Source organism: Passer domesticus, chromosome 1, assembly GCF_036417665.1.
Source record: "Passer domesticus isolate bPasDom1 chromosome 1, bPasDom1.hap1, whole genome shotgun sequence".
Taxonomy (NCBI): domain Eukaryota; kingdom Metazoa; phylum Chordata; class Aves; order Passeriformes; family Passeridae; genus Passer; species Passer domesticus.
The window spans coordinates 78,774,405-78,800,217 of NC_087474.1; the positions used below are offsets into that span (position 1 = coordinate 78,774,405).

The following is a 25,813-nucleotide window of genomic DNA, read 5'->3' on the forward strand; positions in this document are numbered from 1 at the left end:
TAACAAATACAGTTTGTTCTTAAATCTTAATGGTGTTAAAACTGACACCCAAGTGTGCATATGTCTTAAATAATGCAGTCCCATTAAGCCATAAATTATATACCAGCGCACAGAGGTGAGGTACTTGGGATCTTAACTTTCAATACAGTATTCTCTTATACTCGGTCCGGCTGGACTGATACAGTCAAGGACTCGTTTATATAGGAAACTGCATTTTATACAATGAGATACTGTTTTATAGGGGTACGGCAAGTGAAAAGCCCTGTACTTAACTATTAATTGCAGCTTTGAACCTTTGTCACAGAACACACGCAAATGGTTTAATTTTGCTCAAAGCGACTGAAAAGCAATTGCATAGACACCATGTGCCCTTCTGTTACATTCTTTGTTAAAGGACCAGAAGCAGGTGACAGGGAATAAACACGGGTGTCCTGGATGCCCCGGGGCGGGGACAGGGCGGAGGCTGCCCCGGGCCCCTCCCGCCCCTGCAGCCCCAGCGCAGCCGAGGCCGCTCGGCCGCGTCCCGGCCCGGCCGGCGACAGCCGGGACACAGCGCCCGCCTGGGCCGGGCAGCGACAGCGAGCCCCGCCGGGCCTGCCGCAAGGCTCCTCCTCCTCACACAGGTTCAACAATACGCGGACCATTTAGGATCGAAAACGAACAAATAGACCCATGCAGCGCTTATACTTCTTTTATTATTCCAGGAACAGGACCCACAAAATACATCCCAACAGAAGAAAAGCTGTTGCATCTCTTGTCTTCGGTATACCACAGGTAAACTGTGATGGCTAAGAGAATATTATGAGGATTGACATATAACAGCAGCAAAGGAAATAAGCTAAAATCAAGGCTTTCTAAATCAATTACTGCATAGGCACCATGTGCCCTTGTGTTACATTCTTGGTTAAAGAAGCAGAAGCAAGGGGACAGGGAATAAGCACAGGTGTCCTGGGATGATGTACAAAAGGTGCTCTCACCACAAATACAGGTTGAGAAGCTTGACTAGGCCAATATTCAAGCAGCAATCAATTTATTAATTAAAGGTAAAGTAAGAGCAATACAGCACTGGGTACAGTGGGAAACTTCCCTCCAACTGCACATCGATTATTGAGGCTTACAGGTATTTGTAGGGGTACTCATAGGCTTTCGCAGCAGTTTCTATTCCCAATTCCTACATCACAATTCTATACACTATTGTGATTTAGTTTTTCTCAGGATGTATCCCAGAAAGGACTATCCCTAGATGGTGGGGTCCAGCTTCCGAAAGAAGAAAGAAGTCTCGAGATGGTAAGGTCCAGATTCCAGATGTGGGTCCACCTTTTAATTGCAAGGACTAGAAATCTCATAACAGTGATTGCCAGCTTCCCTTGGTCAAACCTATCAATCCTTGAGTTGATGTTCATCTTCCTTTCTCAAGCTGCTTTTCACCGTTTTATTAAAGTGTCGAGATAAGCATCTTTCCTTTTTATGTATTCTAAAGCTATTGTTTCAAAGATCCTTACTACAAGCAATATTCTGAAGTTACACTTCAAAAGGTTATTATTGCAAAACTCTTTAAGGCTTAGCTACAAGCAGAAAGTACCTGTCAAACAGCAACATCCTTAAAGCTTTAATTCAAATGCTCCTAAATCAACTTAAGACTTATAAAGGTTAATTGTGAACAAAGGATAGGTTCAAAGGCCTTCTTCCATGCTTTACTTCCTCAGTTATTTATTAGAATTTGTCTTCACTACTGTGCCATGGTTGGTTTCCATGCATATCACAATCACAAATAGAAATGTTGCCTGTATGTGCCTGACACAAAACACAGCTTTGTATTTCACACAGTGACATTAGGTACAAAAGCACACTTTCATTCTCATTCTTGCCTAAGAGCAGGTCCAGTTGTTGGCCAAAAGCCCACATCTACACAAGACCCTCAGCAATACCTGGAACAGGCTGCCAAAAACTCCAGGCAATGAATCAAGGCACTCAGTGGGTGAGACTGGAAGGTAAAAGGGGAGGGCAGCTACAAAAGTGCTCCAGCCTTGTCACAAGCAAAAGTATCTTCTTCACTCCCATGGGCTCTCAGTGCCTGACTCTGCCTGCTGGACACCAAAAGTGAAGCCAAGCACAGAAGAAGTGTTGCAAGAGCAAGTGGGATGGTTCTTGTGTCAGCCAGAACCTGGAGACCCCTGCACACAGGCACAGGAGGGGTTGGACATGGCAGGTGCTCTGTTTGTCTAAGCTGCTCCCTTATTCCTGCCAAGCCCAAGATCAGGATCACAGAAGAGGGTGCAGGCACAGCTGAAAGAGACAATAAGTGCAAAAGGAGTCAACTTGTTCTAGGGATATATAAGTTTATATAATTTGTGTCATGGCACCTATGCAGCCAAGACATCTCCTTAGGGACAGCAAAATCTGCCACAGAACAAAATGCTGGAAGTTTTGTTGTGCCGGATAAAGAAGAGAAAGGGATGATCAGCTATGAATTCTTCAGTGAACATTACTTCAGAAATTGTAAACATTAGCACAGCTGTGGCAGCAGCTGCTTCAGTGCCTTCTTCATTGACTTCCACAAAGGATTTGTGAACCACTTCAGAGAGCACCAGCTCATTACTAGGTGAGATTCCTGAGAAGTCTGCCTTGCGCAACTCAAATGCATCAGGCATTCCCATGCTGCTCAGAATGGGTTTAAGTCTGTAATCTTCTTCCAGTTTAAATCTGGGCAAATACACATTCACCTCTGTAGAAGTCATCATTTCAGGGCTGATCCAACCCATCAGCTTCTCATACGTAAGTTCTTTTTCCAGCTGCCGAAAAATCACAAATTTACTTATTCACAGTGAGAATTGAGTCAATATTACATAGCCAAAGCAGTGATTTTTGTGTGTTTCTTCACATACCCCAGAACTTGCATGTTTTTCCCCTGGATTAAACATGAAGACTTGTGGGGGTTTTCTTTTCATTTTTAATAGGAGAATAAAAGATTCAAGTAATCTTAGAAATAAATTCCTCGTCCACAGTGCCAAAGACATCAAACTTGTATCCTACCCTCAGCAAAAAGAGATCCTGCCCTTTCCTGTGAGCCTCTGTCCAGCCAGTGAGCCACACACCACCTGCCAACTGCCCAGCACAGAACACCTACTGGACAGGCCACAGGACTCCCAAAGAGCCCACCCAAAGTCCCCCGCTCCACATTCCATCGTCACCATACTGTGCCTTCCCCACAACCACAGCTGACCTCTGCTCCTGAGCAGGGCCAGCTCTTCTTCCAGAGCCTCTGGCCAAGGGAGCAGGACACAGCCTGAGCAGCACTGACACAGCAGGGGCTGTCACTCTGGGGACAGGGACGAGAGGGACATTTCTGATGGCCTTGAGCACCAGAGTCACAGTTGCTCTGCAACTCAACTGCAGCTCTCTGTGCAATTCAGACTTTCTTCCCTGGAGGGATTCAGCATGTCTTGGCACTCAGCTCAACTACTTACTCTTTCCAAGCCTGTGGATCCATCCTGGATTGCATCAGGGAGCAGGATGATCATGCTCAGTTCATTACCCACATAGGGGAGCTCAAGGATTTTGGTCTGCAAGTCCCCAATGTAGGTCATGTTAAAATTGGCCTCCTTGAACATCATCTGCACAGGTCTGGATTCATTCTAGACATCAAGAGATGCCAACAGTTAGTGCTGAGCTTCTCTGCTGGTCTCACACTACGAAGCAGGCAGCAAGTTACTCATGGCCTTTTAGGATTTGTCCAAAGAGAACTGATCACACACCACAGAGTGCAGCCTCACTGATGCCTTGAGAGGCGACCTGCAGGGGAGGCTGGACAGACTCAGAGGATAAAGGTTGGTATTTAGTGAATGCCCTTTGAAGGGTAAACCTTGAGCAGTGCAGGAGTCTTGCAGAGACAACACCCAACATGGATGACTGTCACAGGTTTTTGGGACAGGTATCATTTTTGTCTATTTGCATATCACAGTAAATTATCCAATTACAGCTTCAGGTAATGGAATCCCATTCCCCCAGTTGGCCCCACATAGCTCACTGTTGTTTGCATTTTTCAGGGCCTGAGAACGTGAGTTGTCCTTGGCTTTTAGGCTTAGAGGGAAATTGTCTTGTCCAAATAAAACAAGAGAACAGTAGCTGACAGGCAATTGAGTTTGAGAGTTATACATTTAAGCAACACTGATCTGAAGAATTTAAAAGCTAAAACTTAGGGGTCCCCAGCACAGACTTCTGTAAAAGCATGAGGTAAAACCTGGCCATGTGCAGCAGCAATGCACAATATTGCACCACGACTCAAAAGGAGATTATTCATAAGCCCTGTATCCTTTTGGTGTTGCATCTTGAAACCTGGTTCTAAGCTTGCACAGCTGCACTGAATACAAAATGCAACAGTATCGCTGGATTCACCTTCCAGCTTTTTCAACACATTCCAACAGGGATGGAAGGAACTGAGTCAGTCCAGCAGCCTCTGAAGCGCTGTGTGAGACAGTGTTTTGGTAAGCAGAAACATTGCCTTATTTAAAAGTTACATCAGCACTTTCAAATATCCTCTGACTTATTTGACCACTGTGGGGAGGGATGGTTTCCAGACAGGCATGAGGGCTTCCATTCTCCTCTATGGCTGCTTCAAGCAGGTGAGTTAAGGAAGGCACATCACCAGGTCCTGTTCATGACTGCTGGAGGCCAACCCAGAGCTGCAGGGGATCCTGAGGGGCAGCCATGGCCTGCCCATGCCAGGGGCCAAGTCCTCCTCAAGAGCAATTCTAAAAACAAGACTGCAAAGAACACGGGTCTTCAAAGGAAATTTTGTTTTCCATTTCTTTTGGATTGGCTCAGGGACAGGAATGCAGCAAGAAAGCTCTGACTGAAGAAGACTTAAATTCACAATCTTTCTCAAAGGTCTTTGTGCTATATGAAAGGTTCTAGTAATTATGTGAAAGTTCAGAGAAACTCAGCAAAGAGAGACTTCCAGTGAAAGGGAGGGGGCATAAGGAATCTCACACAGGCCACCCAAGGCAACGCTGCTTGAAAGATCCAATTTCCTCTTAAATGTGGTCATTTCAGACAATATCCACCTAACAGTGTATCTTTAGAATTTTAGCACATCATACCTTATTAATGTGGAATGGCCTCTCTCTGGTACTCGCTATCCTGAATGGCTTTTCCCAGTTGCCTTTGAAATAGATGGCATTCACCAACACAAGCCTGGTCAGGGAATCCAGAATCCCCTCTGCCAACAGGTTCTGAATTTTACCTTTGTCATAAAAAGAAAAAAAACACATTAATTGAAAAGTTGACATGGAACTAATTATTATCCAAGATTGTATCTGCAATTAATACACAAGAGAGAAGAGAATGATGCACCAGGCACAGCAATAGCTCAGCATCTGAGTGGTTTGAATTCACAATGCCATAGCCAGGGATTTTACCCAAACAATGGCTGCCATTAAACACAACTGGGCACATGGCAAAGCACTCACCTTCAGTCCTTTCCTCCACCCAGCCATTGATTTGTTTTCTGGCATCCTCCCAAGCATGCAGGAAGTCCATCTGTTCCAGGCCAGCATGGTAGGATTTCTGACTGGACTCTATAAATGACTAACAGGAACGTTCACAAGAGATTTTCAGCAAGAGATTTACTCTCATTCAGACAAGGATGATCCTTACATTCTCCAATGAATGCTGCCTGCTTTCCTTCCCCAGGTTCATATAGTGCTATAAAGGTTCTAGCTGACATATTCCTACTAGGATTTATTCCACTTTTTTGAACGAAGAATCAATATTGTTATGGCATTTGCACAGTAGTACAAACTTCCACACTTCACTGACTATAATGAGAGGTGATTTTCCTTGTATTATTTTGTGTTTCTGGGACCAGACATATGATTTTGTGAGCTTCTTGATAAGACCTTTGCTAAGAGGTAAATCAACCATTTGTCCCACAGCCAAACAGATGAAGGGATCACAGAATCCTCAAGAGTAGAGACTGATGGATTTTACCCTGATTAGCATCATTTCCCCACTCAGTACACAAATTATTTAAAAGGAGATTCCCCACCAAGTTCAGACACCAGGCTCTGGCAGAATCTATTGCACTCCTGGCTCTCAGCACAGAAACATTGGGCAGCAGACCCCAAAGCCTGCCTTGACCTCCAGAGGAAAGAGGTAGCAAGTGCTTTATCCTAACAATCACAACAAATTTAATGGCAACTTACAGGAAGAAACTCAAAGGTCTTTTCTCCATAGAGCCGGTTTGCAGTTCTCAGGATGTATTTGGTGTTTGGATCATTGATTTCAGAGAGAAGGGATTGATACCCATTGTGAGCATCCTGGGCATTCTTCAGAGAAAGCACCTGCACAAAGACAACATCCACAGCAGTGTCCTTAACTTCTCTAAACACACTTGTGACCAGTTTTATATTAAAATGACATTTAAGTTAAATATTGTGATGGGAAGCTAAAAAATTTTTTCAGCACACCTCCCATCTGGAGCTTATCATGCAAGTCATATCTGATGTACCCAGCCAGATGTTGCACAAGTCATAAATTAGGGAGCAGCAGAGCCAGCAGTGCTGATTTCCCTACCCTCAAGGCAAGCCCTACAGGATCAGAGAACGGCTCAGGTGGGAAGGGACCTGTGGGGACAATCTGCTACAAAGCCCTGCCCAAGCAGGGACACCTAGAGCTGGTAGCTCAGACTGTGTTCAGATGGATTCTGGGTATCTGCAACAACATAGGTTTTGGAGAAATTATTATAAAGTACATGGAAACAAGATCTGAGTTCATACTCCTCTTCCACTTGGCAGTGGAAGCAAACATCCAAAGCAAAAGGACCGGTCCTGCACTCAATATTGTCACTTCCTTCATAAAACACGTACCGAGAGATATTTGCCACATGAGCAAAATTTTTAAAAAGGAATAAATCAAGTTGCAGTTACCTGCTTGAAATGTAGACTGTGGCATTTTTATGATATTTTTAATGTGTCTGACTTCCTTTCTGAGCATGTAAGATACGATTTTATTGCCCAAGCAATGAAGGAAAAAAAAATAATTTATGTAGCCACCAAGTGATCAATAAAAACACTCCAGGCACATCCTAATTACAGATTAAAGAAGATTAGTCCCAAAAACCACAAAAAACCCCACGCAAGAAAAGGCAAGAAACTCTTCATTTTATAATGAAGGAACATCCCCTTTCAAAAACAATGAAAATTGATTATTCTTGAACACACAGAAGAGGAACTGCTCTGCTGTCTCACACCACAGTGACAAAGTTTAGCACACGTGCGTGTCACACCCTGGAAGACAACTCTGTTCCTCATATGATCCCATCAAAAGCCATTCGTTTTAACTTTATTCTGACCTACCTTGCTTATCTGGCCTTCAGTGCTACCTCTTGAACCCAGCAAAACCATAGACAAAGCAGAAGAAATACTAAATGGTGAAAAGAACACATTCTGCCCACTCTTCTTCTCACACAGCTTTCTTAACAGCTCCACAGCAAAAGTGCTGTTTGCTGCACAGAGGCTTTCCATGCTTCCAAGCCTGGGACATAAAACACAGAACAAGAATGATCAAATTTATCTGAATACAAAACAGTTGTTTCCCCCTTCTACACTTCCCAGCACAAACTGGGCAGCAAAGGTAGGAAAATTATCAGCACACTGGAGACTGATTTGTGCCACAAGCACCTGAGATCCCACACTACACATTGGAATTATTCTACCAGTTTCTGCTCTGCTTCTAAATTACATCCCATCCATATACAGTGTGACATCATTTGAGATGATCAGGCACAACAGGACATACAGAAAGAAGTTTCTCTTCACTTCACCCACAAAATTATTACCCTTTATTGGACCACCAGAGCCAAAGTCAGACACCAGAACAGCAGAATTACCAACTCTTACCATCTCTAATTCTACAGACCTTCAGTGATAGCTGCCGCTTGCTTCTACGTGTGCACAATGGGTTTTAAACCTGCCAGCCTGGCTGGGAGAAGCCAGCTGAAGTACTTTGCCTAAAAGCAAGTAAAGTGGCAAGAGTTCAATTGTCACTGAAACATTCTTTTACCGAAAAAAAAAAAACTACCCCACAAACAAATTTTAAAAAAAGCACAATGAGAAATACCAAACAAACAGAAACCTCCAAACACACTAAGCAAATATAAGTCACATTATAATAGCATATTTCTTCCCAATATTACCAACAACTTATCACTCCAAGTTAATGGCACTATATAGAAAAGAAAAATTCGTTGCAATATAACAGGAAATTGCAAGGATTTGTGCAGCCAAACTCACGTTAGAATTCTTCAGACTCACAGACCCCGCACAAATTTCACTCACAGAGCGCCTTTCCCCACACTTCAAGCAGAACTGTGAGGTTTGCCGCTTCCTTTCAGACCCAAAAGCGGGGAGGAGTTCGCATCAGAATTTGGGGATTTCCTGCACTGCCCTCCCACACAAACTCCAGCTATCACTGTCATCTCTCTGCGGCGCACACACCATCGGCACGGCAGCTCTGCCATGGACTTTTATCAAGCTCTGTGCTAAAGAAGACGCCAGCAGCTCCCGAGCCCACCTCAGGACCGATGTCCCGGCGGTGCCTTCACTTTCCCTTCCCTGCAGCGCCCGTGCGAGCCTCGCAGCCAGAGCCCTTTCCAGCGCACCCCGCGCTGCCCGAGGGCGCTGCGCTCTCGGGAGCCGAGGCGGCATTTCCGCGCTTCCCCCCGGGGCCGCCCCAGTGCCGGGGATGCCCCGGGGCGGGGACAGGGCGGAGGCTGCCCCGGGCCCCTCCCGCCCCCGCAGCCCCAGCGCAGCCGAGGCCGCTCGGCCGCGTCCGAACAGGACCCACAAAATACATCCCAACAGAAGAAAAGCTGTTGCATCTCTTGTCTTCGGTATACCACAGATAAACTGTGATGGCTAAGAGAATATTATGAGGATTGACATATAACAGCAGCAAAGGAAATAAGCTAAAATCAAGGCTTTCTAAATCAATTACTGCATAGGCACCATGTGCCCTTGTGTTACATTCTTGGTTAAAGAAGCAGAACCAAGGGGACAGGGAATAAGCACAGGTGTCCTGGGATGAGGTACAAAAGGTGCTCTCACCACAAATACAGGTTGAGAAGCTTGATTAGGCCAATATTCAAGCAGCAATCAATTTATTAATTAAAGGTAAAGTATGAGCAATACAGCACTGGGTACAGTGGGGAAGTTTTCCCTCCACCTGCACATCGATTATTGAGGCTTACAGATATTTGTAGGGGTACTCATAGGCTTTCTCAGCAGTTTCTATTCCCAATTCCTACATCACAATTCTATACACTATTGTGATTTAGTTTTTCTCAGGACGTATCCCAGAAAGGAGTATCCCCAGACGGTGGGATCCAGCTTCCGAAAGAAGAAAGAAGTCTCGAGATGGTAAGGTCCAGATTCCAGATGTGGGTCCACCTTTTAACTGCAAGGACTACAAATATCATAACAGTGATGGCCAGCTTCCCTTGGTCGAACCTATCAATCCTTGAGTTGATGTTCATCTTCCTTTCTCAAGCTGCTTTTCACTGTTTTGTTAAGGTGTCGAGACAAGCACCTTTCCTTTTTACATATTCTAAAGCTATAGTTTCAAAGATCCTTACTACAAGCAATATTCTGAAGTTACACTTCAAAAGGTTATTATTGCAAAACTCTTTAAGGCTTAGCTAGAAGCAGAAAGTACCTGTCAAACAGCAACATCCTTAAAGCTTTAGTTGAAATGCTCCTAAATCAACTGAATACTTATAAAGGTTAATTGTGAACAAAGGATAGGTTCAACGGCCTTCTTCCATGCTTTACTTCCTCAGTTATTTATTAGAATTTGTCTTCACTACTGTGCCATGGTTGGTTTCCATGCATATCACAATCACAAATAGAAATGTTGCCTGTATGTGCCTGACACAAAACACAGCTTTGTATTTCACACAGTGACATTAGGTACAAAAGCACACTTTCATTCTCATTCTTGCCTAAGAGCTGGTCCAGTTGTTGGCCAAAAGCCCACATCTACACAAGAAGCTCAGCAATACCTGGAACAGGCTGCCAAAAACTCTTTTCAGCTCCAGGCAATGAATCAAGGCACTCTATGGATGAGATCAGAAGATAAAAGGGGAGGGTAGCTACAAAAGTGCTCCAGCCTTGTCACAAGCAAAAGTAACTTCTTCACTCCCATGGGCTCTCAGTGCCTGACTCTGCCTGCTGGACACCAAAAGTGAAGCCAAGCACAGAAGAAGTGTTGCAAGAGCAAGTGGGATGGTTCTTGTGTCAGCCAGAACCTGGAGACCTCTGCACACAGGTACAGGAGGGGTTGGACATGGCAGGTGCTCTGTTTGTCTAAGCTGCTCCCTTATTGCTGCCAAGCCCAAGATCAAGATCACACAAGAGGGTGCAGGCCCAGCTGAAAGAGACAATGAGTGCAAAAGGAGTCAACTTGTTCTAGGGATATATAAGTTTATTGTGTGATGGCACCTATACAGCCAAGACATCTCCTCCTTAGGGACAGCAAAATCTGCCACAGAACAAAATGCTGGAAGTTTTGTTGTGCCGGATGAAGAAGAGGAAAGGATGATCAGCAGTGAATTCTGGAACAATCCTAGCGCAAAGAAACTGAAACACTGCTGCTGTGGCAGCAGCTGCTTCAGTGCCTTCTTCATTGACTTCCACAAAGGATTTGTGAACAACTTCAGAGAGCACCAGATCATTACCAGGTGAGATTCCTGAGAAGTCAGCCTTGCCCATCTCAAATGCATCAGGCATTCCCATGCTGCTCAGAAGTGGTTTCAGATCATAATTTTCTTCCAGTTTAAATGTGGGTAAAGACACCATCACTTCTGTAGACCTCATCCTTTTAGGACTGATCCAATCCATCAGCTTCTCATGTGTAAGTTCCCTTTCAAGCTAAACAAAAATGACAAATTTACTTAATTACAATGAGAATATAGCAAATTTTAGAGCCAGAAAGCACATAATATGCATCACTATTTCCCCAGATATTATAATGAAGGTTAATGTTTTGGGTTTTTTTCCGTTTTATTTTCATTATGGGCAGATAACGCAACAAAACTTTTGGAATAAATTCCTTGTCCACAGTGCCAAAGACCCCAACCTTGCATCTGACCTCCACCACAAAAGAGATCCTGCCCTTTCCTGTGAGTCTCTTTCCAGCCAGTGAGCCACACACCACCTGCCAGCTCCCAGCACAGAACACCTACTGGACAGGCCACAGGACTTCCCAAGGAGCCCACCCAAAGTCCCCCGCTCCACATTCCATCGTCACCATACTGTGCCTTCCCCACAACCACAGCTGACCTCTGCTCCTGAGCAGGGCCAGCTCTTCTTCCAGAGCCTCTGGCCAAGGGAGCAGCACACAGCCTGAGCAGCACTGACACAGCAGGGGCTGTCACTCTGGGGACAGGGACGAGAGGGACATTTCTGATGGCCTTGAGCACCAGAGTCACAGTTGCTCTGCAACTGAACTGCAGCTCTCTGTGCAATTCAGACTTTCTTCCCTGGAGGGATTCAGCATTCAGTCTTTGCACTCAGTTCAACTACTTACTCTTTCCAGGCCTGTGGATCCATCCTGGATTGCATCAGGGAGCAGGATGATCATGCTCAGTTCATTACCCACATAGGGGAGCTCAAGGATTTTGGTCTGCAAGTCCCCAATGTAGGTCATGTTAAAATTGGCCTCCTTGAACATCATCTGCACCGGTCTGGTTTCATTCTAGACATCAAGAGATGCCAACAGTTAGTGCTGACCTTCTCTGCTGGTCTCACACTACGAATCAGGCAGCAAGTTACTCATGGCCTTTTAGGATTTCACATTTAAGACAAGAGAAAACTGATCTCACACTGATCTACAGCAGCCCTACCACTACCTTTTGGAAAGCACAAGGTGAAACCTGGCCATGTGCAGCAGCAATGCACAGTATTGCACCACAAGTCAAAAGGAGATTATTCATAAGCCCTATATGCTTTTGGGGTTGCATCTTGAAACGTGGTTCTTATCTTACACAGCTGCAGGGAATTAAAAATGTAACATTTTCTCTTTGGCAGCTTTTTAACACATTCCAAGAGGGAGAGAGCAAAGTGGCAGGAACTGAGTCAGTCCAGCAGTCTCTGCAGTACAGTCAGAGGTGGTCTGGAGTAAGCATCAACATTCCCTTATTTAAAAGTTATATCAGCACTCTCAAATATTCTTGGATTTATTTCACCACTACAGGGAGGGACACTTTCCAGACAGGCATGAGAGCTCCAATTTTCCTCTATGGCTGCTTCAAGCAGGTGAGTTAAGGAAGGCACATCAGCAGGTCTTGTTCATGACGCCTGGAGGCCAACCCAGAGCTGCAGGGGATCCTGAGGGGCAGCCATGGCCTGCCCATGCCAGGGGCCAAGTCCTCCTCAAGAGCAATTCTAAAAACAAGACTGCAGAGAACACAGGTCCTCAAAGGAAATTTGTTTTCCATTACTTTTTGGATGTTTTCCATTTATTTTCTTGGATTGGCTCAGGGACAGGAATGCAGCAAGAAAGCTCTGACTGAAGAAAACTTAAATTCACAATCTTCCTCAGCTGTCGTTGTGCTATATGAAAGGTTCTAGTAATTATGTGAAAGTTCAGAGAAACTCTGCAAAGAGAGACTGCCAGTGACAGGGAGGGGACATAAGGAATCTCACACAGGCCACCCAAGGCAACGCTGCTTGAAAGATCCAATTTCCTCTTCATTGTGGTCATTTCAGACAATATCCACCTAACAGTGTATTGTCAGAAGTTTAGCACATCATACCTTATTAATGTGGAATGGCCTCTCTCTGGTACTCGCTTTCCTGAATGGCTTTTCCCAGTTGCCTTTGAAATAGATGGCATTCACCAACACAAGCCTGGTCAGGGAATTCAGAATCCCCTCTGCCAACAGGTTCTGAATTTTACCTTTATCATAAAAAGAATAAAAACACATTAATTGAAAAGTTGACATGGAACTAATTATTATCCAAGATTGTATAAAGTCAGCATTTAATAAACAATAGAGAAGAGAATTATGCACCAGGCACAGCAATAGCTCAGCATCTGAGTGGTTTGAAGTCACAATCCCATAGCCAGGGATTGTACCCAAACAATGGCTGCCATTAAACACAACTGGGCACTTGGCAAAGCACTCACCTTCAGTCCTTTCCTCCACCCAGCCATTGATTTGTTTTCTGGCATCCTCCCAAGCATGCAGGAAGTCCATCTGTTCCAGGCCAGCATGGTAGGATTTCTGACTGGACTCTATAAATGACTAACAGGGACATTCACAACAGATTTTCAGCAAGAGATTTACTCTCATTCAGACAAAGATGATCCTTACATTCTCCAATGAATGCTGCCTGCTTTCCTTCCCCAGGTTCATATAGTGCTATAAAGGTTCTAGCTGACATATTCCTACTAGGATTTATTACACTTTTTTGAACGAAGAATCAATATTGTTATGGCATTTGCACAGTAGTACAAACTTCTACACTTCACTGACTATAATGAGAGGTGATTTTCCTTGTATTATTTTGTGTTTCTGGGACCAGATGTATGATTTTGTGAGCTTCTTGATAAGACCTTTGCTAAGAGATACATCAACCATTTGTCCCACAGCCAAATAGATGAAGGGATCACAGAATCCTCAAGAGTAGAGACTGATGGATTTTACCCTGATTAGCATCATTTCCCCACTCAGTACACAAATTATTTAAAAGGAGATTCCCCACCAAGTTCAGACACCAGGCTTGGGCAGAATCTACTGCATTCCTGGCTCTCAGCACAGAAACATTGGGCAGCAGACCCCAAAGCCTGCCTTGACCTCCAGAGGAAAGAGGTAGCAAGTGCTTTATCCTAACAATCACAACAAATTTAATGGCAACTTACAGGAAGAAACTCAAAGGTCTTTTCTCCATAGAGCCGGTTTGCAGTCCTCAGGATGTATTTGGTGTTTGGATCATTGATTTCAGAGAGAAGGGATTGATACCCATTGTGAGCATCCTGGGTGTTCTTCAGAGAAAGCACCTGCACAAAGACAACATCACAGCAGTGTTCTTAACTTCTCTAAACACACTTGTGACCAGTTTTATATTAAAATGACATTTAAGTTAAATATTGTGATGGGAAGCTAAAAAATTTTTTCACCACACCTCCCATCTGGAGCTTATAATGCAAATAACATCTGATGTACCCCGCAAGATGTTGCACAAGCCATAAATTAGGGAGCAGCAGAGTCAGCAGTGCTGATTTCCCTACCCTCAAGGCAAGCCCTACAGGATCACAGAACGGCTCAGGTGGGAAGGGATCTGTGGGGACAATCTGCTACAAAGCCCTGCCCAAGCAGGGACACCTAGAGCTGGTAGCTCAGACTGTGTTCAGATGGATTCTGGGTATCTGCAACAACATAGCTTTTGGAGAAATTTTTATAAAGTACATGGAAACAAGATCTGAGTTCATACTCCTCTTCCACTTGGCAGTGGAAGCAAACATCCAAAGCAAAAGGACCGGTCCTGCACTCAATATTGTCACTTCCTACATAAAACACGTACCGAGAGATATTTGCCACATGAGCAAAATTTTAAAAAAGGAATAAATCAAGTTGCAGTTACCTGCTTGAAATGTAGACTGTGGCATTTTTATGATATTTTTAATGTGTCTGACTTCCTTTCTGAGCATGTAAGATATGATTTTATTGCCCAAGCAATGAAGGAAAAAAAAATAATTGATGTAGCCACCAACTGATCAATAAAAACACTCCAGGCACATCCTAATTACAGATTAAAGAAGATTAGTCTCAAAAAACACAAAAAACCCCACACAAGAAAAGGCAAGAAACTCTTCATTTTGTAATGAAGGAACATCCCCTTTCAAAAACAATGAAAATTTATTATTCTTGAACACACAGAAGAGGAACTGCTCTGCTGTCTCACACCACAGTGACAAAGTTTAGCACATGTGCATGCCACACCCTGGAAGACAACTCTGTTCCTCATATGATCCCATCAAAAGCCATTCGTTTTAACTTTATTCTGACCTACCTTGCTTATCTGGGCTTCAGTGCCACCTCTTGAACCCAGCAATACCATAGACAAAGCAGAAGAAATACTAAATGGTGAAAAGAACACATTCTGCCCACTCTTCTCACACAGCTTTCTTAACAGCTCCACAGCAAAAGTGCTGTTTGCTGCACAGAGGCTTTCCATGCTTCCGAGCCTGCGACATAAAACACAGAACAAGAATGATCAAATTTATTTGAATACAAAACAGTTGTTTCCCCCTTCTACACTTCCCAGCACAAACTGGGCAGCAAAGGTTGGAAAATTATCAGCTCGCTGGAGACTGATTTGTGCCACAATCACCTGAGATCCCACACTACACATTGGAATTATTCTACCAGTTTCTGCTCTGCTTCTAAATTGCAATCACATCCATATACAGTGTGACATCGTTTGAGTGATCAGGCACAACAGCATTTCGGTGAAGACTTCCTGAAAGAACTTTCCCTTGACTTCACAGAGAAACAAAATTCCCTTTATTGGACCACCAGAGCCAAAGTTAGACATCTGAACAGCACAATTACCAACTCTTACCTTCTGTAAGTCTACAGACCTTCAGTGGTACCTGCAGCTTTCTTCTAAGTGTGCACGATGGGTTTTAAACCTGCCAGCCAGGCTGGGAGAAGCTAGCAGAAGGAGTTTGCCTAAACAAGAATTTCATTTTCTCTGAAGCATTCTCTTTCCAAAAAATTAAAAAACTACCCGCCACAATCAGACCGAAAAGAACCAGAATAAGAACTCCAAACAAACTAAAAACATCCACAACACCAAGCAAGTATAAGGCACATTATAATACCATATTTCTTCCCCACATTATCTACAACCTTCCTTATCACTCCAAGTTAATGGCACTATACAGAAAAGAAAAATTCGTTGCAATATAACGGGAAATTGCAAGGATTTATGCAGCCAAACTCACGTTAGAATTCTTCAGAGTCACAGACCTTGCACAAATTTCACTCACAGAGCGCCTTTCCCCACACTTCTTCAAGCAGAACTGTGAGGTTTGCTGCTTCCTTTCAGACCCAAAAGCGGGGAGGAGTTCGCATCAGAATTTGGGGACTTCCTGCTCTGCCCTCCCACACAAATTCCAGCTATCACTGTCATCTCTCTGCGGCGCACACACCATCGGCACGGCAGCTCTGCCATGGACTTTTATCAAGCTCGGTGCTAAAGAAGACGCCAGCAGCTCCCGAGCCCACCTCAGGACCGATGTCCCGGCGGTGCCTTCACTTTCCCTTCCCTGCAGCGCCCGTGCGAGCCTCGCAGCCAGAGCCCTTTCCAGCGCACCCCGCGCTGCCCGAGGGCGCTGCGCTCTCGGGAGCCGAGGCGGCATTTCCGCGCTTCCCCCCGGGGCCGCCCCATTCCCGGTTTTAATAGCTCAGCATTAAATATTTTGTAATTGAAAATAAGGCACTCTCATGAGGTAAACGAGAAAAAAGCCATTTTGATGATCACAGTTTGCATTAACAAATACAGTTTGTTCTTAAATCTTAATGGTGTTAAAACTGACACCCAAGTGTGCATATGTCTTAAATAATGCAGTCCCATTAAGCCATAAATTATATACCAGCACACAGAGGTGAGGTACTTGGGATCTTAACTTTCAATACAGTATTCTCTTATACTCGGTCCAGCTGGACTGATACAGTCAAGTACTCGTTTATATAGGAAACTGCATTTTATACAATGAGATACTGTTTTATAGGGGTACGGCAAGTGAAAAGCCCTGTACTTAACTATTAATTGCAGCTTTGAACCTTTGTCACAGAACACATGCAAATGGTTTAATTTTGCTCAAAGCGACTGAAAAGCAATTGCATAGACACCATGTGCCCTTCTGTTACATTCTTTGTTAAAGGACCAGAAGCAGGTGACAGGGAATAAACACGGGTGTCCTGGATGCCCCGGGGCGGGGACAGGGCGGAGGCTGCCCCGCGCCCCTCCCGCCCCCGCAGCCCCAGCGCAGCCGAGGCCGCTCGGCCGCGTCCCGGCCCGGCCGGCGACAGCCGGGACACAGCGCCCGCCTGGGCCGGGCAGCGACAGCGAGCCCCGCCGGGCCTGCCGCAAGGCTCCTCCTCCTCACACAGCCCCACAAATAGGTGTAAAATTAGCCCTGAAAAGGAGAAAAACACCCATGCAGCGCTTATACTTCTTTTATTATTCCAGGAACAGGACCCACAAAATACATCCCAACAGAAGAAAAGCTGTTGCATCTCTTGTCTTCGGTATACCACAGGTAAACTGTGATGGCTAAGAGAATATTATGAGGATTGACATATAACAGCAGCAAAGGAAATAAGCTAAAATCAAGGCTTTCTAAATCAATTACTGCATAGGCACCATGTGCCCTTGTGTTACATTCTTGGTTAAAGAAGCAGAAGCAAGGGGACAGGGAATAAGCACAGGTGTCCTGGGATGATGTACAAAAGGTGCTCTCACCACAAATACAGGTTGAGAAGCTTGACTAGGCCAATATTCAAGCAGCAATCAATTTATTAATTAAAGGTAAAGTAAGAACAATACAGCACTGGGTACAGTGGGAAAGTTTTCCCTCCAACTGCACATCTACTATTGAGGCTTACAGGTATTTGTAGGGGTACTCATAAGCTTTCGCAGCAGTTTCTATTCCCAATTCCTACATCACAATTCTATACACTATTGTGATTTAGTTTTTCTCAGGATGTATCCCAGAAAGGACTATCCCTAGATGGTGGGGTCCAGCTTCCGAAAGAAGAAAGAAGTCTCGAGAGGGTAAGGTCCAGATTCCAGATGTGGGTCCACCTTTTAATTGCAAGGACTAGAAATCTCATAACAGTGATTGCCAGCTTCCCTTGGTCAAACCTATCAATCCTTGAGTTGATGTTCATCTTCCTTTCTCAAGCTGCTTTTCACCGTTTTATTAAAGTGTCGAGATAAGCATCTTTCCTTTTTATGTATTCTAAAGCTATTGTTTCAAAGATCCTTACTACAAGCAATATTCTGAAGTTACACTTCAAAAGGTTATTATTGCAAAACTCTTTAAGGCTTAGCTACAAGCAGAAAGTACCTGTCAAACAGCAACATCCTTAAAGCTTTAATTCAAATGCTCCTAAATCAACTTAAGACTTATAAAGGTTAATTGTGAACAAAGGATAGGTTCAACGGCCTTCTTCCATGCTTTACTTCCTCAGTTATTTATTAGAATTTGTCTTCACTACTGTGCCATGGTTGGTTTCCATGCATATCACAATCACAAATAGAAATGTTGCCTGTATGTGCCTGACACAAAACACAGCTTTGTATTTCACACAGTGACATTAGGTACAAAAGCACACTTTCATTCTCATTCTTGCCTAAGAGCAGGTCCAGTTGTTGGCCAAAAGCCCACATCTACACAAGACCCTCAGCAATACCTGGAACAGGCTGCCAAAAACTCCAGGCAATGAATCAAGGCACTCAATGGAAGAGACTGGAAGGTAAAAGGGGAGGGCAGCTACAAAAGTGCTCCAGCCTTGTCACAAGCAAAAGTATCTTCTTCACTCCCATGGGCTCTCAGTGCCTGACTCTGCCTGCTGGACACCAAAAGTGAAGCCAAGCACAGAAGAAGTGTTGCAAGAGCAAGTGGGATGGTTCTTGTGTCAGCCAGAACCTGGAGACCCCTGCACACAGGCACAGGAGGGGTTGGACATGGCAGGTGCTCTGTTTGTCTAAGCTGCTCCCTTATTCCTGCCAAGCCCAAGATCAGGATCACAGAAGAGGGTGCAGGCACAGCTGAAAGAGACAATGAGTGCAAAAGGAGTCAACTTGTTCTAGGGATATATAAGTTTATATAATTTGTGTCATGGCACCTATGCAGCCAAGACATCTCCTTAGGGACAGCAAAATCTGCCACAGAACAAAATGCTGGAAGTTTTGTTGTGCCGGATAAAGAAGAGAAAGGGATGATCAGCTTTGAATTCTTCAGTGAACATTACTTCAGAAATTGTAAACATTAGCACAGCTGTGGCAGCAGCTGCTTCAGTGCCTTCTTCATTGACTTCCACAAAGGATTTGTGAACCACTTCAGAGAGCACCAGCTCATTACTAGGTGAGATTCCTGAGAAGTCTGCCTTGGGCAACTCAAATGCATCAGGCATTCCCATGCTGCTCAGAATGGGTTTAAGTCTGTAATCTTCTTCCAGTTTAAATCTGGGCAAATACACATTCACCTCTGTAGAAGTCATCATTTCAGGGCTGATCCAACCCATCAGCTTCTCATACGTAAGTTCTTTTTCCAGCTGCCGAAAAATCACAAATTTACTTATTCACAGTGAGAATTGAGTCAATATTACATAGCCAAAGCAGTGATTTTTGTGTGTTTCTTCACATACCCCAGAACTTGCATGTTTTTCCCCTGGATTAAACATGAAGACTTGTGGGGGTTTTCTTTTCATTTTTAATAGGAGAATAAAAGATTCAAGTAATCTTAGAAATAAATTCCTGGTCCACAGTGCCAAAGACATCAAACTTGTATCCTACCCTCAGCAAAAAGAGATCCTGCCCTTTCCTGTGAGCCTCTGTCCAGCCAGTGAGCCACACACCACCTGCCAACTGCCCAGCACAGAACACCTACTGGACAGGCCACAGGACTCCCAAAGAGCCCACCCAAAGTCCCCCTCTCCACATCCCATCGTCACCATACTGTGCCTTCCCCACAACCACAGCTGACCTCTGCTCCTGAGCAGGGCCAGCTCTTCTTCCAGAGCCTCTGGCCAAGGGAGCAGCACACAGCCTGAGCAGCACTGACACAGCAGGGGCTGTCACTCTGGGGACAGGGACGAGAGGGACATTTCTGATGGCCTTGAGCACCAGAGTCACAGTTGCTCTGCAACTGAACTGCAGCTCTCTGTGCAATTCAGACTTTCTTCCCTGGAGGGATTCAGCATGTCTTTGCACTCAGTTCAACTACTTACTCTTTCCAGGCCTGTGGATCCATCCTGGATTGCATCAGGGAGCAGGATGATCATGCTCAGTTCATTACCCACATAGGGGAGCTCAAGGATTTTGGTCTGGAAGTCCCCAATGTAGGTCATGTTAAAATTGGCCTCCTTGAACATCATCTGCACCGGTCTGGTTTCATTCTAGAAATCAAGAGATGCCAACAGTTAGTGCTGAGCTTCTCTGCTGGTCTCACACTACGAAGCAGGCAGCAAGTTACTCATGGCCTTTTAGGATTTGTCCAAAGAGAACTGGTCACACACCACAGAGTGCAGCCTCACTGATGCCTTGAGAGGTGACCTGCAGGGGAGGCTGGACAGAGTCAGAGGATAAAGGTTGGTATTTAGTGAATGCCCTTTGAAGGGTAAACCTTGAGCAGTGCAGGAGTCTTGCAGAGACAACACCCAACATGGATGACTGTCACAGGTTTTTCGGACAGGTATCGTTTTTGTCTATTTGCATATCACAGTAAATTATTCAATTACAGCTTCAGGTAATGGAATCCCATTCCCCCAGTTGGCCCCACATAGCTCACTGTTGTTTGCATTTTTCAGGGCCTGAGAACGTGAGTTGTCCTTGGCTTTTAGGCTTAGAGGGAAATTGTCTTGTCCAAATAAAACAAGAGAACAGTAGCTGACAGGCAATTGAGTTTGAGAGTTATACATTTAAGCAACACTGATCTGAAGAATTTAAAAGCTAAAACTTAGGGGTCCCCAGCACAGACTTCTGTAAAAGCATGAGGTAAAACCTGGCCATGTGCAGCAGCAATGCACAATATTGCACCACAACTCAAAAGGAGATTATTCATAAGTCCTATATCCTTTTGGTGTTGCATCTTGAAACCTGGTTCTAAGCTTGCACAGCTGCACTGAATACAAAATGCAACAGTATCGCTGGATTCACCTTCCAGCTTTTTCAACACATTCCAACAGGGATGGAAGGAACTGAGTCAGTCCAGCAGCCTCTGAAGCGCTGTGTGAGACAGTGTTTTGGTAAGCAGAAACATTGCCTTATTTAAAAGTTACATCAGCACTTTCAAATATCCTCTGACTTATTTGACCACTGTGGGGAGGGATGGTTTCCAGACAGGCATGAGGGCTTTCATTCTCCTCAATGGCTGCTTCAAGCAGGTGAGTTAAGGAAGGCACATCACCAGGTCTTGTTCATGATGCCTGGAGGCCAACCCAGAGCTGCAGGGGATCCTGAGGGGCAGCCATGGCCTGCCCATGCCAGGGGCCAAGTCCTCCTCAAGAGCAATTCTAAAAACAAGACTGCAAAGAACACAGGTCCTCAAAGGAAATTTTGTTTTCCATTTCTTTTGGATTGGCTCAGGGACAGGAATGCAGCAAGAAAGCTCTGACTGAAGAAAACTTAAATTCACAATCTCTCTCAAAGGTCTTTGTGCTATATGAAAGGTTCTAGTAATTATGTAAAAGTTCAGAGAAACTCTGCAAAGAGAGACTTCCAGTGAAAGGGAGGGGATATAAGGAATCTCACGCAGCCAATCTAATTTAACCCTGCTTGAAAGATCCAATTTCTTCTTAAAGATGTTCCTTTCAGATGACATCTCTGACAGTGTATCTTTAGAATTTTAGCACATCATACCTTATTAATGTGGAATGGCCTCTCTCTGGTACTCGCTTTCCTGAATGGCTTTTCCCAGTTGCCTTTGAAATAGATGGCATTCACCAACACAAGCCTGGTCAGGGAATCCAGAATCCCCTCTGCCAACAGGTTCTGAATTTTACCTTTGTCATACAAAGAAAAAAAACACATTAATTGAAAAGTTGACATGGAACTAATTATTATCCAAGATTGTATCTGCAATTAATACACAAGAGAGAAGAGAATGATGCAACAGGCACAGCAATAGCTCAGCATCTGAGTGGTTTGAATTCACAATCCCATAACCAGGGGTAGGTGTTTACCCAAACAATGGCTGCCATTAAACACAACTGGGCACTGAGCAAAGCACTCACCTTCAGTCCTTTCCTTTACCCAGCCATTGATTTGTTTTCTGGCATCCTCCCAAGCATGCAGGAAGTCCATCTGTTCCAGGCCAGCATGGTAGGATTTCTGACTGGACTCTATAAATGACTAACAGGGACATTCACAAGAGATTTTCAGCAAGAGATTTAGTCTCACACAGACAAAGATGATCCTTACATTCTCCAAAGAATGCTGTCTGCTTTCCTTCCCCATCTTCATACAGAACCATTAAAGTTCTGACTGACACGTTTTTATTAGGATTTATACCACTTCTTTGAGCTAGGAATTTATATTATTGTTGTGGCTTATGCACAGTTCTACAAACTACTATGTACAATAGTGAGGGGTGTTTTTTTCTTGTATTCATTTTGTGCTTCAGGGACATGACATATGATTTTATATGTTTTCTTTGTAAGACTTTTTCTAAAAGATACATCAACCATTTGTCCCACAGCCAAATAGATGAATGGATCACAGAACCCTCAAGTGTAGAGACTGTCGAACTTTACCCCGCTTGGCATCACTTCTCCACTCAGAACACAAATGATTTAAAAGGAGATTCTCTACCAAGTGCAGACACCAGGATCTGGCAGAATCTATTGCACTCCTGGCTCTCAGCACAGAAACATTGGGCAGCAGACCCCAAAGCCTGCCTTGACCTCCAGAGGAAAGAGGTAGCAAGTGCTTTATCCTAACAATCACAACAAATTTAATGGCTACTTACAGGAAGAAACTCAAAGGTCTTTTCTCCATAGAGCCGGTTTGCAGTTCTCAGGATGTATTTGGTGTTTGGATCATTGATTTCAGAGAGAAGGGATTGATACCCATTGTGAGCATCCTGGGCATTCTTCAGAGAAAGCACCTGCACAGAGACAACATCCACAGCAGTGTCCTTAACTTCTCTAAACACACTTGCTACAGCATGACCGGTTTTATATTTAAATTACATTGAAGTTAAACATTATGATTGGAAGCCAAAAGATTTTTTCAGCACACCTCCCATCTGGAGCTTATCATGCAAGTCATATCTGATGTACCCAGCAAGATGTTGCACAAGTCATAAATGAGGGAGCAGCAGAGTCAGCAGTGCTGATTTCCCTACCCTCAAGGCAAGCCCTACAGGATCACAGAACGGCTCAGGTGGGAAGGGACCTGTGGGGACAATCTGCTACAAAGCCCTGCCCAAGCAGGGACACCTAGAGCTGGTAGCTCAGGACTGTGTCCAGATGGATTTTGGGTATCTGCAACTATAGCAACCACAGAGGTTTTGGAGAAATTATTATAAAGTACACGGAAACAAGATCTGAGTTCATACTCCTCTTCCACTTGGCAGTGAATGCAAACATCCAAAGCAAAAGGACTGGTCCTGCACTCAATATTGTCACTTCCCTATATAAAACACATACTGAAAGATATTTGAGCAAATTTTTAAAAAGAACAAACGAAGTTGCAGTTACCAGCTTGAAATGTAGACATTGGGATTTTAAAAATATTTTTTATGTGCTTGGCTTCATTTTCAGAGGTGTATCATATCATAATAAGCCTAAGCAAGGAAGGGAAAGAAAATAATTTATGTAGTCGTCAACTGGCGAATAAAAACAATTCTAGGTACGTCCTAATTACATCTTAAAGAACATCCGCATCAAACACCACAGAAAAACTTGCCCACATTAAATCCAGAAACCTCTTCATTGGATACTGAACAAAGCTCACGCTACAAAACCAAAGAAAACAGGACCTGTTTACACACACAGAACAGGAAGAGCTCTGCTGTCTCACACCACAGTGACAATCACAGTTTAGCACACATGCGTGTCACACACTGGAAGACAACTCTGTTCCTCATATGATCCCATCAAAAGCCATTTGTTTTAACTTTATTCTGACATACCTTGCTTATCTGGCCTTCAGTGCTACCTCTTGAACCCAGCAAAACCATAGACAAAGCAGAAGAAATACTAAATGGTGAAAAGAACACATTCTGCCCACTCTTCTTCTCACACAGCTTTCTTAACAGCTCCACAGCAAAAGTGCTGTTTGCTGCACAGAGGCTTTCCATGCTTCCGAGCCTGCGACATAAAACGAGAATGATCAAATTTATTTGAATACAAAACAGTTGTTTCTTCCTTTTACACTTCCCAGCATTAACTGGGCAGGAAAGGTTGGAAGATTATCAGCTCACTGGAGACTGATTTGGTGCCAGAAGCACCTGAGATCCCATACTACACATTGGAATTATTCTACCAGTTTCCAGTCTGCTTCTAAATTTCATCCCATCCATGTACAGTGTGACATCATTTGAGATGATCAGGCACAACAGGACATACAGAAAGAAGTTTCACTTGACTTCACCCACAAAATTATTACCCTTTGTTGGACCACCAGAGCCAAAGTCAGACACCAGAACAGCACAATTACCAACTCTTACCATCTCTAATTCTACAGACCTTCAGTGATAGCTGCCACTTGCTTCTACGTGTGCACAATGGGTTTTAAACCTGCCAGCCTGGCTGGGAGAAGCCAGCAGAAGTCCTTTGCCTAAAAGCAAGAAAAGTGGCAAGAGTTCAATTGTCACTGAAACATTCTTTTACCGAAAAAAAAAAAAAAACTACCCCACAAACAAATTTTAAAAAAGCACAATGAGAAATACCAAAGAAACAGAAACCTCCAAACACACTAAGCAAATATAAGTCACATTATAATAGGATATTTCTTCCCAATATTACCAACAACTTATCACTCCAAGTTAATGGCACTATATAGAAAAGAAAAATTCGTTGCAACATAACAGGAAATTGCAAGGATTTGTGCAGCCAAACTCACGTTAGAGTTCTTCAGACTCACAGACACCGCACCACCACAAATTCCGTTCACACAGCGCCTTTCCCCACACTTCTTCAAGCAGAACTGTGAGGTTTGCTGCTTCCTTTCAGACCCAAAAGCGGGGAGGAGTTCGCATCAGAATTTACGCATTTGCCGCTCTGCCCTCCCACACAAATCCCGATATCACTGTCATCTCTCTGCGGCGCACACACCATCGGCACGGCAGCTCTGCCATGGACTTTTATCAAGCTCGGTGCTAAAGAAGACGCCAGCAGCTCCCGAGCCCACCTCAGGACCGATGTCCCGGCGGTGCCTTCACTTTCCCTTCCCTGCAGCGCCCGTGCGAGCCTCGCAGCCAGAGCCCTTTCCAGCGCGCCCCGCGCTGCCCGAGGGCGCTGCGCTCTCGGGAGCCGAGGCGGCATTTCCGCGCTTCCCCCCGGGGCCGCCCCAGTGCCGGTTTTAATAGCTCAGCATTAAATATTTTGTAATTGAAAATAAGGCACTCTCATGAGGTAAACGAGAAAAAAGCCATTTTGATGATCACAGTTTGCATTAACAAATACAGCTTGTTCTTAAATCTTAATGGTGTTAAAACTGACACCCAACTTTGCATGGACTGTGCATATGTCTTAAATAATGCAGTTCCATTAAGCCATAAATTATATACCAGCACACAGAGGTGAGGTACTTGGGATCTTAACTTTCAATACAGTATTCTCTTAGACTCGGTCCAGCTGGACTGATACAGTCAAGGACTCGTTTATATAGGAAACTGCATTTTATACAATGAAATACTGTTTTATAGGGGTACGGCAAGTGAAAAGCCCTGTGCTTAACTATTAATTGCAGCTTTGAACCTTTGTCACAGAACACACGCAAATGGTTTAATTTTGCTCAAAGCGACTGAAAAGCAATTGCATAGACACCATGTGCCCTTCTGTTACATTCTTTGT

The 25,813-nt window shown here is 44.2% G+C and overlaps 3 protein-coding genes across 18 annotated transcripts in view; all 3 read right to left on the reverse strand.

Annotated features, from left to right (window-relative positions):
* Window positions 1-673: 673 nt before the first annotated feature.
* LOC135304237 (serpin B6-like) overlaps window positions 674-25,813 on the reverse strand; it is a 41,255-nt gene continuing 16,115 nt past the window's right edge. For 4 of the 10 annotated variants that reach the window (XM_064426513.1, XM_064426488.1, XM_064426481.1 and 1 more), the window contains exons 3-8: window positions 7,356-7,533; window positions 6,204-6,341; window positions 5,469-5,586; window positions 5,100-5,242; window positions 3,468-3,635; window positions 674-2,792 (exon numbers count right to left, since the gene is read on the reverse strand). In XM_064426513.1, coding sequence (XP_064282583.1) covers window positions 2,385-2,792; window positions 3,468-3,635; window positions 5,100-5,242; window positions 5,469-5,586; window positions 6,204-6,341; window positions 7,356-7,523 — 1,143 coding nt within the window. In that variant the 5' untranslated portion in view covers window positions 7,524-7,533 and the 3' untranslated portion in view covers window positions 674-2,384. Of the gene's footprint in view, window positions 2,793-3,467; window positions 3,636-5,099; window positions 5,243-5,468; window positions 5,587-6,203; window positions 6,342-7,355; window positions 7,534-7,898; window positions 8,009-8,291; window positions 8,541-8,571; window positions 8,782-15,623; window positions 15,703-24,860; window positions 25,001-25,813 lie in introns of those variants that run through there. The other 6 variants (XM_064426491.1, XM_064426516.1, XM_064426497.1 and 3 more) reach the window with 6 other exon arrangements.
* Window positions 8,838-16,314, reverse strand: LOC135304344 (serpin B6-like). 3 transcript variants are annotated; one of them, XM_064426661.1, is made up of 7 exons: window positions 16,034-16,314; window positions 15,072-15,246; window positions 13,921-14,058; window positions 13,186-13,303; window positions 12,812-12,954; window positions 11,584-11,751; window positions 8,838-10,925 (listed from the first exon to the last, which is right to left on the reverse strand). In XM_064426661.1, exons 2-7 carry the CDS (start codon window positions 15,234-15,236, stop codon window positions 10,521-10,523), a joined length of 1,137 nt encoding a protein of 378 aa, XP_064282731.1. In that variant the 5' UTR covers window positions 15,237-15,246; window positions 16,034-16,314; the 3' UTR covers window positions 8,838-10,520. The 3 variants fall into 3 exon arrangements, with proteins under 3 accessions (XP_064282731.1, XP_064282717.1, XP_064282725.1); XM_064426647.1 differs by having other exon boundaries at window positions 16,009-16,314; XM_064426655.1 differs by lacking the exon at window positions 16,034-16,314 and adding an exon at window positions 15,624-15,732.
* On the reverse strand, window positions 17,228-25,310 carry LOC135304033 (serpin B6-like). 5 transcript variants are annotated; one of them, XM_064426333.1, is made up of 8 exons: window positions 25,149-25,273; window positions 24,485-24,575; window positions 23,929-24,106; window positions 22,762-22,899; window positions 22,028-22,145; window positions 21,654-21,796; window positions 20,024-20,191; window positions 17,228-19,348 (listed from the first exon to the last, which is right to left on the reverse strand). In XM_064426333.1, the coding sequence occupies exons 3-8, from the start codon at window positions 24,094-24,096 to the stop codon at window positions 18,941-18,943; spliced, it is 1,143 nt and encodes a 380-aa protein (XP_064282403.1). In that variant the 5' UTR covers window positions 24,097-24,106; window positions 24,485-24,575; window positions 25,149-25,273; the 3' UTR covers window positions 17,228-18,940. The 5 variants fall into 5 exon arrangements, with proteins under 5 accessions (XP_064282403.1, XP_064282411.1, XP_064282415.1 ...); XM_064426341.1 differs by lacking the exon at window positions 25,149-25,273 and adding an exon at window positions 24,861-24,996; XM_064426345.1 differs by lacking the exon at window positions 25,149-25,273 and adding an exon at window positions 24,861-24,996 and having other exon boundaries at window positions 24,466-24,575.

Coding starts and splice junctions, on each gene's coding strand:
- LOC135304344 (XM_064426661.1), bottom strand. CDS start 15,236: ATGGAAAGCCTCTGTGCAGCAAACAGCACTTTTGCTGTGGAGCTGTTA. Junction 14,059..15,071: donor CTGAAGCCCAGATAAGCAAG/GTAGGTCAGAAT, acceptor GTCTTTGTGCAG/GTGCTTTCTCTGAAGAACAC. Junction 13,304..13,920: donor AGACCTTTGAGTTTCTTCCT/GTAAGTTGCCAT, acceptor TGTCCCTGTTAG/TCATTTATAGAGTCCAGTCA.
- LOC135304033 (XM_064426328.1), bottom strand. CDS start 25,282: ATGCCGCCTCGGCTCCCGAGAGCGCAGCGCCCTCGGGCAGCGCGGGGC. Junction 21,797..22,027: donor GGTAAAGGAAAGGACTGAAG/GTGAGTGCTTTG, acceptor TGTATGACAAAG/GTAAAATTCAGAACCTGTTG. Junction 20,192..21,653: donor GGCCATTCCACATTAATAAG/GTATGATGTGCT, acceptor CTTGATTTCTAG/AATGAAACCAGACCGGTGCA.